Raw genomic sequence first — 13,389 nt, forward strand, 5'->3', positions numbered from 1 at the left:
AAGACGTTGTTTGCTTGGTTCTTCTGTTTCTCGGGAACAGAGTCTCCTTGTTTGAGAGTTGGTTGTGTCTTCTGAACAGGTGTTGACAAGTAAAGACCCGAATCATTTGAAGACTCCCCTTGGTTTTCTTTGTCGCTGCCCCCCATTTAAGCTCGATTGTGTTGACTGCTCTCTGCCTTGTGGAAGGTCATTCTGTTCAAAATCTCTCTGTGTCTTACCCTTCTGATCTTTATCACTTGTGTCCGGCTGCTGATCCGTATCGCCACGGCTCTCTTGCTTCAAGACGGGTGATTGATGAGTAGTCTTGGGAAGCTCCGGGACTCGTAGAAGATACTTTGATCGGGTTGCTTTCAACTGCTGCCCTCTCGTCCGCTCTCAACCTGGGCTTCGGGGCTAGCAGATGATACTTGGATTGGGTTGCTTTCAGTGCTGCCCTCTCGTCCGCTTCCGTCCTGAGGGTGAACAGATACTGGGTTTATATTCCTTTGCGAACTGACCTCTGGTCTACTTGCAACCTGGGTATCAGGGCTAGCAGATGATACTTGGATGGGGTTGCTCTGGGTGCTGCCCTCTCGTCCGCTTCTATCCTGAGGGGCAATAGGGCTAGCAGCTGATTCTTGTCTCGGATCGCCTCGGGAACCGACCTCTCTCCCGCTTTCAATCTGGATATCATGGCTAGCGGACGATAAGGGCAGGTCCACTTGGGTATCGCCTTCCCAGTGATCAGGAGGGTTCTTGGGTGATACCGGAACCATACTTTCGGTGGCGCTGCCGGGTCGATTCCCTTCGTCTTGGATGAGGTAGCTCTTAAAAGACGACGCTTCTGACGGGGAAGAGAGATCTCCTTCTTCACCTGTTGAACTAGGGTATGTGCTGGAATCGGTTGGGCCAGGGCCCTGAGCCTTCTCCCGCATCTCATTGCTTTCTAAGGCATGATCTTCGGGTGATCCTGTGGCTTCTCCGGCAGGCGGAGGGGCAAAGGACTTCTTCCGAGGCGTGCCAGTAATGGCCTGATATGCACTGCCAAGTCTCTCCATGATAGTGTTACTGGGCTTTCTTGTCGGGGTACTCTCTACTGATTCCGTGTTTCCTTCGTAACGGTCCTTTCCGCTCCTGGTTTCTGGAGTCTCCGGTTTTGGAGGATCAATAATTTGCTGGGGTGGAGTGCTTTGGATCTCAGGGCTGACAACACTCTCATCTTCCGCATTGTCTTTATTGGGTCCGATAAGAAATTGCTGTATATTTGCTGGCGAGCCACCGTCATCAAGCCACTGCACAGAAACGAGTGGCACATCTTTAGCAATTGCTCCTTGCACAGTTTTGTTCTTTTCCGTAGCTTCTGAGGTGCAGATGACACAAAATGCATCATCTGGCAGTTTATTTTTGAAGCCGATTCCCCCTAACCGACTGATCTCCTCCACGATGTCATCCTGCGTGCGGTTTTCGAACTTTCCGCACACAGAGATATTGCGTCCGGTTAATGGGCCGTGAGTTTCCGACATCGTGCCAAGATCTATGGATCTTGAGAAGGCTCATCCGGTTATGGGGTCTGCACTGTCGGCTGGCCCCTTTTAAGGGTTCAGATCAACCCAGAGAGTTTAGCAGTCGACGATTCATCATGGTTAACATCGGCCTTGATCATTTGACTATGCGTGATCAGCTATCAGAATTCGGACAAAGATGAACAAGATACTGGAAACAAAAATCAAAAACACAACAACGAGAACCAAGAACTAAGAACTAAGAAGAGAGAAACCCAATGACCGGTAACAAATAAGATCGTCAAGGTACCCGACGGATATTCTCCACGCGAATCCTACGCTTCACTAGTGTGGGCTGATGTACCCCTGAACGAATGACATTCCCCTTTTCCACATCTGGATTCAAATTTCCATTTTTGGAGGCACGCCTGTAAGCATTTGTCTGGTCTTCGCTTTCAGGATACTCCGACGTGAAAACTCGCGTCTCTATTCCCGATTGAAGCACGAATTTATGGATAGCATCGGTGAACTCTGTGTTCCCACTGACTACTGCCATGAGTACTAGTATAGCGAGGCTCCCTGAGGGTTCCGTATGACATACCAAGAATCGCTGAGGAATCAGCCCCGTAAGAGTCCAGGGCGAGGACTTCGCGCAAGAGTTTGTATTGGTGCTCCTTGGTCCCGTGTGATCGCATCCACTTAACGTGTTCAGGTATTCTCAAAGTGTCCTCAGAGCCTGTGATTGGCTTTGGATACATGATGTAGACATGCAAAAGAGCCTGCAAACCGTATCAGCCTGATTCTTCCGGAATAGTTGGAAACTAACATGGCCTTCGTCGAGGGACATTAGCTGGGAAAGCTCTCTCGTGGCTAACCGGTCTTGCGCCTGCAACTCTAGGATCCAAAATAGGTTGACTTTTCTGGTCATATCACCGTAAAGTCTATCGACCGATCGGCTGAAATCTTTCTGGTCTTTCATCTTCCTTCTCTCGTCTCGGTTGTGGAATGCGTGCTGAGCGAGAAACATAGCATGAGGAAAAGCCCCAAAGATACCGCAGCCCTCCGCTATCAGCGTGACTGTCTTGAACTTCTCGAGGTGGATATCCTTTCCATACGGCCCGTCCAAGAAAACCTTCTGAGAGACCGTCACTAGATCACCGCCGTGACTTGTTCCGAATACTGCGCATATACCCTTGAGTGGCTGTGTAAGCCGAGGTGGGTCATTGTTTCCACCCTTCGTAGGCGCCTTGTCTTGCTGTAGGCGCGGCTGCTTTGATGAGGAAGCATTCTTCTGAGTGTCTCCATTGACGAATCTGTCGTTTTCCGGAAGTTGAAGCTGGACGGGATAGGAACCACAAACAGAACTCCACGAATACAATACGACTGGCAACCCGAACAACCTATAAAATCGCCCATTATTTAAACAAAGGTAGTAGTAGGCACCCGGGTACATGGGAATCTCCTCAGATAACTTGACACGTATGACAGCGGCGCTCTGAAACTCGGTCATCGATTCAACGCGACCGTTTTGCCTGGAAAAGGCCGGCTTGATGCGGAAGAAAAACATGACGGCCCAGACGAGAGTGTAGCCTGAGATCCAGATTATCTTGTAATGGTTGACGGACGAAGATAAGATGTGGATTAATAGAGAAACAAAAACCCCAAGAGCTGTTCCGGAGTGAAAAGTGATATATAGTGAGTAGAAACGCTGTCGTAACGAAAAAAGATAAAATAGGGCATATGAGGTGGTGTTGAGTACGAGAAAGACGATCACCTTGATTTTGCTCAGCCGCCTCCCGCGCAGATAGGTCACCAGGATTCTCAGGTTTCTCTTACAAGTAGTCCGGATATCTGTAGCAGCCGCCATTGGTTTGACCATACGAGCCCTGTGTGCAACGCACCTTGGCCTCCCGCGATGAAGGCAACCCAATGATGGGTAAGGTAGTAAGAGTTGATAGATATGCCAGCCGCCTGAGCTAGCACGTTTGTGCGACCCGGGATCAGTATTAGGCAAAGGCCAAACGCACCGGCAGTCGCAGCTCTTTTCTGACGGTCATCGTTATCTGAAACGTTGATCAGCACGAGACAGATATTTCCTGCCAGAAACAATAAGAGTCCTGTGGTCAGGAAGACAAGTTCGTGGTAGTGCTTGGTTGCCTTTCGAAATAAACGGAACAAACGAGATACGTATCGACGTAAAATGACCGCGGCGAGAAAAGAGGTCAAGGCAACGCTATACCACTGGCCACCGTCAAGCTTAGCCATTTCGAACGATAGAATGTGAAAGTAACTTGAAAGGCATTCGCTGCTGATTCTGGGGGGGTTTCTCATTCTTTTATGAGCCCTTCGAGTGTGTAAAAATAGCTCACGGCATGTCAAGCGTGGCTTCCAAAATAGACACAGCGCGTTAATATCTATATTTATTCACAAATCAGAGCAATTCAGACAGTTCAGCGTGTTCAGTTATACAGGTTTTGATTAGGGCAGATGAGCTATAAAAGGTCGCATCTCATCTCTTTTCAACGAATTAGTTAAACCTCTGAAATACATCGTCATCGACAGAGACAAGCCCACCTGAAACAATCCAAGAAATCGTCTGAAATGTCGTCATCCACCCGAGCTTGCAAGATTCGCACCACAGGCCTCTTCAAGAAAGGCAACACCCTTCACCGCATGTGTGGACCGAAGGTAGCTGTTGTGGTAGAAATCGATCGCAACATTTACAGCTATGTCTCTCACACCAATTGGACGCCTGTTCATCAGTTACTACGGTCTATGGGAATTCGCCAGGAAAACCTCCATGGGCCCGATCATTTCGATACTGTAGCCGATCGTAAAGGAGCCCCTACCTCCTTCCCGTCCGGGGGCTCTAGTGAAAGTCAAGTGTCGTCCTCCTCTTTGTTAAATACGCCGCTGCGGCAATCTATTGATAGCGGCCGAACGGAAGATCATCCGATCGACGAGCTAGTATCGTCACTGACAAGGAAGGCGAAGGGTTCGCAGCTTCCACCTTTACATCCAGCTACGGCTGAGAGTAATCATTGTATCACGCCAGATGTTCTGCATGGGAAGGAACAGGGTGGGAGGGATGGTTTTGGAGATATCGGGCATAAGGCTGTCATTGATTGGCAAGGCTCGAAAACCTCTGACGAGCAACAGGCTATTAGAAGACCGCCACATCACGGTGATCAAGGAACCAGAAAGAGAAAGAGAACATGCTCAGAAGATGATCGACGCAGAAAGATGGTGACACGATCTCAGAATTCTCGTCCACACTTTTAGGGCAAAAAGATCTGTTGCAAGCTTTGAACATGGCTTAGCTAGGAACCCTCTGGTCCGTCATTGTCTTATCCGTATCTCCCCCAGTTTGTTTAACATTTCATCAATTGCTTCGCCTAGGAGTTGGTTCCCCTTATACAAGACTGTTTCTGTAGAGCTTGAGAAATTCAAAGAATTCTGCTGTTTGTCCACAATTTCAGCAGCCTCACTTCTTCGATGAATGCCAGCTGTACAATTGCCCACCACAATGTGAGATCCAACTGAAGGAACGTCCCTCGTCGCCAGTATCTCCTCAAATTCGGTCTTGTGAATGAGCGGTCGCAATTGGAACTCCTCCTCACTTGTATTAGAACGATCCAAGGACCGTCTAGCCTCAGAACAATCGATATCTTCGGACAAATGCTGAAAGGGCGAGTCGTATTCTTTCGTCTCGACGCAAGGTGTTTGCGTGAGGCGAGATATGACTTGAATGTCTGAACGATCCATCATCTCGAATGGACCATCAATCTTCGCCTTGATCGATCTCGGATCAGGCTGATTGACGTTGATTCGTTTAGTAAAGGCTCCACCTGATCGAACGCAATTCCATGTAGAGATATCGCATAGATCTTCTTGAGACCATCCTCCTTGGTCTCCGTAGTAGAAACTCATCTTTTTCGTCCGCGCATGCATAGCAATGCGTTGAAGATGAGCTCCTGGCGGTATCGAACAGAACACCGTCAAGTGAGCGCACGTCGACTCAGGGCTATCAGATACTACCACATGGAACAGCGCAGCAAAAGCCATGTTTGCTTGCACATTTCCTTCCAGCCAAGATGAGTCTTTGTCATGCTCTACTCTGAGAACTGGCTTGGATGGCCACAACTTAGCAAGCTCCGCTTCTATCACTTCCGGCTGGCGATCCTGTTTCCTCCGTGGCTCACCATAGCTGCTCATGATAGTCTTTCCACGCAAGAGGATCAAATGACATTGATTTCCCAGTAAACTTGGAACTCGCCTACTCAACTTATTCAGTATCCATTTCTTACTTTTATAGCTCGGAACGCATTGAGATAAAGGCCAGCGACGGCAAAAATGATCTAAAACGACAGGTACAGCTAAATAGGTAAGTTGGGAATCGTAAGTTGAGATTTAGCGTGAGACATACCTCTATCTAACGCTATCACAATATCAAAGTACTCTTCAAGCGGGCCCAGCAAAGCGCGCCGCAAACGATGAAGAAAGCTGACGGTACCTCGGGAAGTCCTTCCGTGCAGTATCAATGCTCGCACAGCCACATCGCGTGGCTTGATCAGAATTTCGCCCTTTTGACAGAGACGACAAGTGGGGTGTTGCATAACGTTGCTCGGCATCTCAAGAAGATCGATGCATGAATCACACAGTTTGTGTGAACAGGTCGCAGTATGTGTTGCGGCTCGAAAAAAGCATATAGCACAAGCCTGAGAAGGAAACAGCTTTTCGCCGTGGGTTTTGAGAAGTTGCAAGTGGACTTCTAGAAGAGCTTCCGGATTGGCCGCAGCGCCTGCAATCATACTACAAAAGTCTTGCTTGACTGAAGCCACTAAACCAGGCTGTCGAGCCTTTAGTGCAAGGTAGCCAAGCATGCATTCATACTCCTCTTCAAAAATTAGGTCGGATTGAAACACTGTTTAGGTTTAGCTTCATGCTCAAAAGTTTGAGACTGATGCATACCATGATGAGAGGGCCGATGACTATCAACCGCCAGAGAAGAAGCTATGAGACTTCGCCAATTGAACTCGGGAAACTCTTCCTTCATACTTGATAGCTTTAGGGCGTATGGCACAAAGAGGGATGGGAGAAATCGCTGTGACTGTGATCGTAGCGACCTCAAGATGTTGAATTCCTCCCTACTCCCTATTTGACAGATGCCTTGAATGACGAGTCTGTGAAGTGTATCAGAAGCGAAGGCAAATCGCTTCTGTCTTCTTTGCCGTAAGATGTCTTCTGAAAAGATGACGAGATGGTAATATAGATTCTCTTCTTCTGTCGCAACAATGGCTATGCTTTCGAAATTTGTGGTCCATTCGCTTTTGACATGCGTGTACGTCGGTGGCGTGTCGGCGTGAAGAACCCGCAGAAGCTCCAAGCAATGCAAAGTAACTTCTCTGACGAATATATCTTCCGTGATTCCCTTGTCCTTGGTAACCACAAAAAGCAAAGGCTTCGGAGATATGCTGAGTGTTCTCCAGTTGCACATCAATGATGCTAGAACACCGGCCGATTTTGACAAACCGCCTAAGTCATCCACCATGAGGGCCACGACATGGCTGAGTGGACAGAGTATTTGGGCGTATAGTTTCTCCACAACAATAGGCGTGGAAGTGATTCTTTCCAGGAACAGCCTTGTGAATCCGGGTGGAACCGGTCCGGCTTTGACTCTTGTTCGAATCGCTGCGAAGACTGGGCATTCGACGATGAAGCTCTCGGGGTCCAGCCTCTTCACACAGACGTCTTCTATACTTGACTTCGGACATGTCAAGAAAGTGAGCATCTTTGACGCGCAGTTTGCATCGTAGACTGATCGATCTTCAATGACAAAGGCCCCTTGAAGGCCAGGAGCATTCGTTCGAAGTTGCAGCCAAGCCATCAGAAGTTCCATAGGGTGATTGTTGAAGAATACGGATGGGAAATTGACTGCCTTGATGAACTACCAGCATATAATAGTGCTATACGTAGAGAACACTCATGTGGATATTGATCGAGTTTTCAGGACCCTGCTCTTTTTGTATTCGAGTTTCACTTTATACAAAGCAGTGATTCGGAAACAAGGTGATGCGGATTTACGCCTAGCGGATTTTATTTTACGGAGTCTGAGAATGAGGGAATCTCATCCTATCAACAGTGGAATGGCGCCAGTACACCAAACCACGTTTAGGGCAATAATAAATAAGTGCTTGATCCGATCCCATTTCCGTTCTTTCTTCTGTTCGGAATATCCACACTAGTGGCGACTTAGAGAAAACATGAAGCTGTTTATACTGATATCATTTAGTAGTTAATTGATAGCACATGCAGAATTTGTAGATAGTCACCTGTTTGGTAACCACTGACGAATTGCCAAGTCAAAAATTCCAGGCCAGATCTGCACCAAAGAGCGAATACTTGAGGGGCTGCCCTCTGGCCAAATTGTCAGTGTGGTTCTTCTAAAATAACTTCACCTGCTACCAGATGCATCGAAATCTAGCAGAGATAGAACGTCTTATTCCGTATACAGAGTTGCGTTGAAAGGAAACGAAGCAGAGCAGGTCGCTGGATGTCAAGGTGTTCAAGTCTCAGATAGCCCTGCGAGAACACATGCTAACCTAAGGCACTAGTTTCGGAGACTCTTTTACCTAGCATTCTTTAAAGCTTGACTAATTAGCCTCTCGTAGACTTACCAATTATCTGCCACTCTGCATAAGCTTGGTCTAGAGCTTTGGAACTTTTACGTGCCTCCATATGTCTCGCCCCCCAGCCAAACTCACGACGGTAATTGGTTCATAAGAGGGCCAGAATTCCAATACTGTTTGGTTATTGGGGCAGTAATCCACTACTCTGGCCAATTAAAACCCGCAAGCAGAATTTAAATCCGACAATTCCACTGCGCCTGCCCACGGGCCAGTTCGCGCACTTGCCTGCCAGTGATTCCGTACTTACCCAAGGCCCGCACCATACAAACAATTGCCTAAGGTACGTAAGGTCAATTACCCACAGTGGCAATTGGCTATGGTCGCACTTACCTATAAGTAGATTTGATTACTAATAGTAGACGACTTTGGGTTGCAAAATCGCGGTAATCAAGCAATTGCGACCGTGGGCAATTGACAGTACGTGGACGAGTACGACTACGCGCAAATGTTCCAAAAAAAAGCGCGGCCCGCAAGGATGTGGGGAGGGTGGCCACGGGCAAGACTATGAAGCCTTTCATTGGTCGGGAAAGTGGATTTTTGCCCCAATATCAAGACTCATTCCAAAACTCCCTACACCACACCCACCTGACCTCAAAAACGTATTGCATATTAACTACGATAACTCCCGCAAGTAGGTGATAAACTTTTCGGAGTTGATCATGGTGAAGTGGACGTGTTTTTTGAAAACTCGATACTGTTGTTCTGACTGTTTATCCATTTAGAATTTTTGATTCAAGTAATCCTGCGTAACGAGAAGATAGTGTTCTAGACCGACACATATGACGTGAGTGAGTATTGGAACTGAATCAAGGATAGAGACACGAATCTGCTTTTGTGATTCTGAGTGTTTGTATTCTGGGATCCACTCAGAGCGCTTGTCCTCGAATTCCAGAATCAAGGTGCTGAGCGGTAGTATGAGCAAATCTAATTGAACTTTTCAGAATCGAGGTCCTTGTCGGGATTTCTAGACAGAATCAGTTCTAGAATTGCTTGTACTTCTGCCAAGCACCTCGATTCCAGACACATTGGATTCTAGAATTGCTTGTATTTTCTGCCAAGCACCTAGATTCCAGACACATTGGATTCTAGAATTGCTTGTACTTTAGCCAAGTCTAGAGAATGGAAGTCTAATGCTGATTTAGCTTAAACAAATTGTCGTTCTCCCAGCTGTGTCTGGAAATTCGGTGCTTTCGTTACGTTCCGAATCTGCTATAAGCCTTAATTCTGGAATGTCACGTCAATTTTTGGTGAGGAACAAGCTGTGTGGCATGTGGAAATCTCATTCAAGCATTCAGAAACTATCAGAACTACGCATCTAGTAACGACTGACAAACGCAAACTTTCTCCAGCACTTCAGACGAAATTGCCCTGGACATCATTTGGCAACTTGATTGCGGTCGGAGTAGAAGGACTAATAGGCCGCCATTCTTCCTTGGTCTTTATCGTTAATACATCAGAACTTAGTGCATGTGGCTGAGCCGGACATACCTGCTTCTTGTCTGCGAAGCGCTCTTCTAAGTCGGAAATGCGGCATTGGAGCAGGTATACAGCCTCAGACAGGTCGGCACACGTAGTGTGATAAGCCTGCTGCCAATAAGCAGCAGCAGTTTGGTGCCGTTCAATGCCCTTCATCCACGGGTTCCCGTTGTCATGGTTATAGTAAATCAAGGTTGATGGGAACTGGAGCTCCCATCGTGGATCAAACATGCTGGGTGGAGTTGGTGGAGCTGATAGTAGAGACGGTTGCAGTGGAGCCGGCAGATGAGGTGGGCGAGGAGGAGGCGTTGGCAGCGGCTTTTCGTGGTCTGAGCTGAGCAGCCCGAAACGTCGATTTCGTGGGGTGAATGGTTTGGAAAAGTCAATGTTGTGGTTTGGAAGGAGAGTTGGGGGGACTTTGCCTCGAGCAAGTCGAGAGTTGCAGGAGGAGTCAGGATTCATTGTGTATTGAGATTGTGATTAACCAGCGTGGATCAGGGTGATTAAACAGAGGAAATGGCTGTCATTTATAGTTGACTGCAATGTAGGGAAAAGGAGACGAGCCTATAATAGAAAGGGTGCGGACAGCTAATGATTACGGGGAAGAATGCCACCGTCAGGCCGTAAAAGACACAAGATGGACGAACAGTGCAGCAAGGGCCATCGTAAAGTTGATTACGTTGCATGCGATCCCAACAATCCCAAGCTGACTTAAATCACCCTCCACCACAGTCTCAAAAATACCGACTGTCTCTTTCACCGATAGTATGGTCAGGGTTGGGCTCAAGACGACCGGAACTAGCAGTGTACACAGCGCCAAGATAAAAAGGCATTGCAGGCGCCTTAAAATTCGTCGTCGACCAGTGAAGGCAAAGAATAAGAACAGAACCGGGGGAGTCGCAAAGATGAAGGACACTACTCCTAGAGATACAAAAAGACCATGAAGCAATGGGAGGTATCCGAGAACATCGTTCAGGCCGTCCATCAACGGTACTAGATGTTTGATCGTGTTGAGCTGGTCGACGCCGACACAATGGCTTTTGCTGTCGTAGTTGAGACAGGCTTTCGTAAGCCCAATCGTGAGAGCTTTGGGATATCGATGGACTCCGTTCCCCAGGAGATTTGTGTTATTGAGCTAACATACTAAGTCACGGCATTTCAATCATCGAGGATCCTGGGCATACCTTTATAGTGACAACACCAGCATCTTGAACCGCAGGTAGGCCTAGAGCAACCCCAATCATGACGCAATGAACTATTGCTATAATAGCACTAGTGATGGCAAGGAATATAAGAATATTGCGGTGCATAGACATCTTTGTCGTTTTGATCTGATCACGAGCTACGAACTGCGAGCTCGTTATTGAGACGAATTGGCACAGACAATATGAGTATAGGTTTGAAAGTAGGAGCCAGTATATATTTGAGATGATCACCAACTCTTAGGCATAGCAAAAATAATTTATGATAACTGGAAAAAAATGCACGAATTCAGTTTACGTGTTTGTGTGTTCTAGTCCCCTGCAATTCCTATACAGCTTCGTGATTCCAAAGAGTTCTACTCGTATCAATGAGCCTAGGTCAATAGAACCTACGACAGTTCTCCGCTCAAATTCAACACCTGGTCCTCCTTGATCGACTCAATATGTTTCAGTATGCCTCGAAGTACAGACCGCACTATGGCTTCACACATGAGGATCTTTTCCGCATCGTAGTCTTCAATGACGAAGTTAACACCTTGAGAACTCTGGACTTTGATGTGACAAACGGAACGCCAGGCGCAGAAGAGATCGTGAAGGTAACGAAACGGGATTCTGAAGTCCTCGGTATCGCGAGAGAACAGTTCACGCACCACAGACATCTTCTCTGGGTGTGTCTGATCATGGATACTCATAATATCCTGGAATAAGATTGGATCCATGGACGGATCTGCTAATCTTCCCTTCGCAATCTCCTTCATGATATAGCAAGAACGTTGCAAAGCTCGTTCATCTGTAGCATAATGCCATCCAAAGGAGACAGCTACTGGGTCCTGCTCACTCGGACTGGGTGCGGATACTCTCGGAATTGCCTCCGGCTCGGTGCTGAAACGGCTGTGGAGCGGTGATTGTGGATATGGATATGGGCCTGGGATTGTATACTCCGGATTCAAATCAAGGTGCGGATACTCCGCAGGCGGCAGGTTCATGAAACCCAAGGATGGGTCGATCTGAGCAGGAGTTTGGCCTTGGCCAGGGTCGTGTTCAAAATGCGAGTGATGAGAACTCATGTCTTTGGTTGTGGAGTTTTTTCTTCAACACAGGCCTCAATCAAGTGTAAAACATGTAGACGGGAATGGAAACCAAGAAGAACGCGGAATAGACAGACTTCATAGCAAATTTATATGTTTCTCATGAAATAATCTACTTGGCTCGGCTCAATCATTTCTAATTACACTTAAACGTAAATCGATTCCCGAAACTTGAATACCTTAAACGGCCATCTCGACTGTTCATAGTTTAAAAATCGGTACAATAAATACCTCTTATCGTCTTCCATCACGAGGGCAGGGCAGTCTAGGCTTGTTCCATCTAGAACACCGTTACAGGTGAAGTTCAACAAGCGGCTGTTGTTTCTGAGGCGAGTAAAGAAAGATTGCCAAGTTCCTTCTGTCAATGTGATATCTGTAAGCCCGACTGTACCCATGCAACTGTTTTGGTCAATGATCCGTGTCAACCACGTTTCAGATATCCACAGATTTCCGAGGAACAGACTGCGTAGGCTTTGGATTTGAATGCCATGCACTGATGTTGGCACATGAATACTGTTCGCCGTCTCAAGTCTGACACTCAGGTGTTCAAGTTTGGGAAATCGGTGGATGAGGGCAAGGAAAGCCTCGGATCGAGCACCCACGGACACTAGAGAGACAATTTCAAGCCTGATGACGCAGGTGTCTGCTGTAAGAGAGACGTCTTGTGGGTTCAACCTGCCTTTGACGATAAGCTCTTTGATGCGAGGGAATCTCTCGCTTACGGAAAGGAATGCCCCTATCAGAGGCGCCATCGAGTCGTTAAAAGAAGGCGAAATCCACATGTTGCTTCTCAGGCGACCAATCCTCTTGTTGATGGACCAACAACGGCGAGATGACAGGCGCAAAGGAGACAAGGTAAGGGATTTGACTTGTGGCAGCGTTGAAAGGAGCTCGTAAAACGCACTGGGATCTTTGAGGTTGGGCCTGTCCCATTGCAGAGATGTGAAATGGAGATAGCGCTCATAAACATCGTCTATGGCAGCGTCCAAGAAAGCCCGCGGATGAATTTCGTAAAGGGAGAGAGGGTGAACTTGCCATTCCTTTCGCGAACATACCGGCCACTCCCCGTGATAGACGGTCAAAGACTTTGTGCACGATGACTTCCTACGATCTGTAAAGTGCAGGATGAAATCCTCCGCAGACGAAGAAATGTTGAGCAGTGAAACATGTTTACTAATGCCAGGATACGTTGTGTCAGCGAGACTACGATTAACGAGGCGAAACCTGCACAGATCCGGGATGGATAGGTGAGAGGAGATGTGGAGAACAAGCTCTTGTGGAAGCTTATTCATGTTGAACGTAAGTGGGATGCTATCTCTGAACGAAAGGCTGACGTGGCCTATTTTATTTCAAATGTCGCACTAAGACTAGAGCGTGGAGTAGACAGCATAAAATCAATTTACATGTTATCCAAAACAGGAAAACGTCTTCGGCCTCCAGTGAACAGGCAACT

General features: G+C 47.3%; 7 protein-coding genes across 7 annotated transcripts; 1 reads left to right on the top strand and 6 right to left on the bottom strand.

Annotated features, from left to right (window-relative positions):
• On the bottom strand, window positions 1-1,502 carry BDP55DRAFT_760670 (uncharacterized protein; the record flags this gene model as incomplete). The annotated part of the gene is made up of 1 exon (XM_060580847.1): window positions 1-1,502. The coding sequence occupies one exon, from the start codon at window positions 1,500-1,502 to the stop codon at window positions 351-353; it is 1,152 nt and encodes a 383-aa protein (XP_060422485.1). The 3' UTR covers window positions 1-350.
• A 127-nt stretch (window positions 1,503-1,629) lies between these two features.
• On the bottom strand, window positions 1,630-3,746 carry BDP55DRAFT_760672 (uncharacterized protein; the record flags this gene model as incomplete). The annotated part of the gene is made up of 4 exons (XM_060580848.1): window positions 1,630-2,027; window positions 2,083-2,260; window positions 2,308-3,149; window positions 3,383-3,746. 4 exons carry the CDS (start codon window positions 3,744-3,746, stop codon window positions 1,783-1,785), a joined length of 1,629 nt encoding a protein of 542 aa, XP_060422486.1. The 3' UTR covers window positions 1,630-1,782.
• A 299-nt stretch (window positions 3,747-4,045) lies between these two features.
• On the top strand, window positions 4,046-4,763 carry BDP55DRAFT_760674 (uncharacterized protein; the record flags this gene model as incomplete). The annotated part of the gene is made up of 1 exon (XM_060580849.1): window positions 4,046-4,763. The coding sequence occupies exon 1, from the start codon at window positions 4,083-4,085 to the stop codon at window positions 4,761-4,763; it is 681 nt and encodes a 226-aa protein (XP_060422487.1). The 5' UTR covers window positions 4,046-4,082.
• BDP55DRAFT_721176 (uncharacterized protein) lies at window positions 4,579-7,380 on the bottom strand (the record flags this gene model as incomplete). Its single annotated transcript, XM_060578502.1, has 4 exons — window positions 4,579-4,940; window positions 4,970-5,857; window positions 5,908-6,405; window positions 6,453-7,380. The coding sequence occupies 4 exons, from the start codon at window positions 7,378-7,380 to the stop codon at window positions 4,894-4,896; spliced, it is 2,361 nt and encodes a 786-aa protein (XP_060422488.1). The 3' UTR covers window positions 4,579-4,893.
• Window positions 7,381-9,337: 1,957 nt separating this feature from the next.
• On the bottom strand, window positions 9,338-10,196 carry BDP55DRAFT_721177 (uncharacterized protein). Its single transcript, XM_060578503.1, has one exon. It carries the CDS (start codon window positions 10,106-10,108, stop codon window positions 9,524-9,526), a length of 585 nt encoding a protein of 194 aa, XP_060422489.1. The 5' UTR covers window positions 10,109-10,196; the 3' UTR covers window positions 9,338-9,523.
• A 1,041-nt stretch (window positions 10,197-11,237) lies between these two features.
• On the bottom strand, window positions 11,238-11,915 carry BDP55DRAFT_760687 (uncharacterized protein; the record flags this gene model as incomplete). The annotated part of the gene is made up of 1 exon (XM_060580850.1): window positions 11,238-11,915. One exon carries the CDS (start codon window positions 11,913-11,915, stop codon window positions 11,238-11,240), a length of 678 nt encoding a protein of 225 aa, XP_060422490.1.
• Window positions 11,916-12,082: 167 nt separating this feature from the next.
• BDP55DRAFT_638453 (uncharacterized protein) lies at window positions 12,083-13,228 on the bottom strand (the record flags this gene model as incomplete). The annotated part of the gene is made up of 1 exon (XM_060573119.1): window positions 12,083-13,228. One exon carries the CDS (start codon window positions 13,226-13,228, stop codon window positions 12,083-12,085), a length of 1,146 nt encoding a protein of 381 aa, XP_060422491.1.
• Window positions 13,229-13,389: the final 161 nt, after the last annotated feature.

This window comes from Colletotrichum godetiae (genome assembly GCF_030913485.1).
Source record: "Colletotrichum godetiae strain CBS 193.32 chromosome Unknown BDP55scaffold_85, whole genome shotgun sequence".
Lineage (NCBI taxonomy): Eukaryota > Fungi > Ascomycota > Sordariomycetes > Glomerellales > Glomerellaceae > Colletotrichum > Colletotrichum godetiae.

What these genes read in the sequence shown, in the direction of transcription:
- BDP55DRAFT_721177 (XM_060578503.1), bottom strand. Translation starts at nt 10,108, where the DNA reads ATGAATCCTGACTCCTCCTGCAACTCTCGACTTGCTCGAGGCAAAGTC.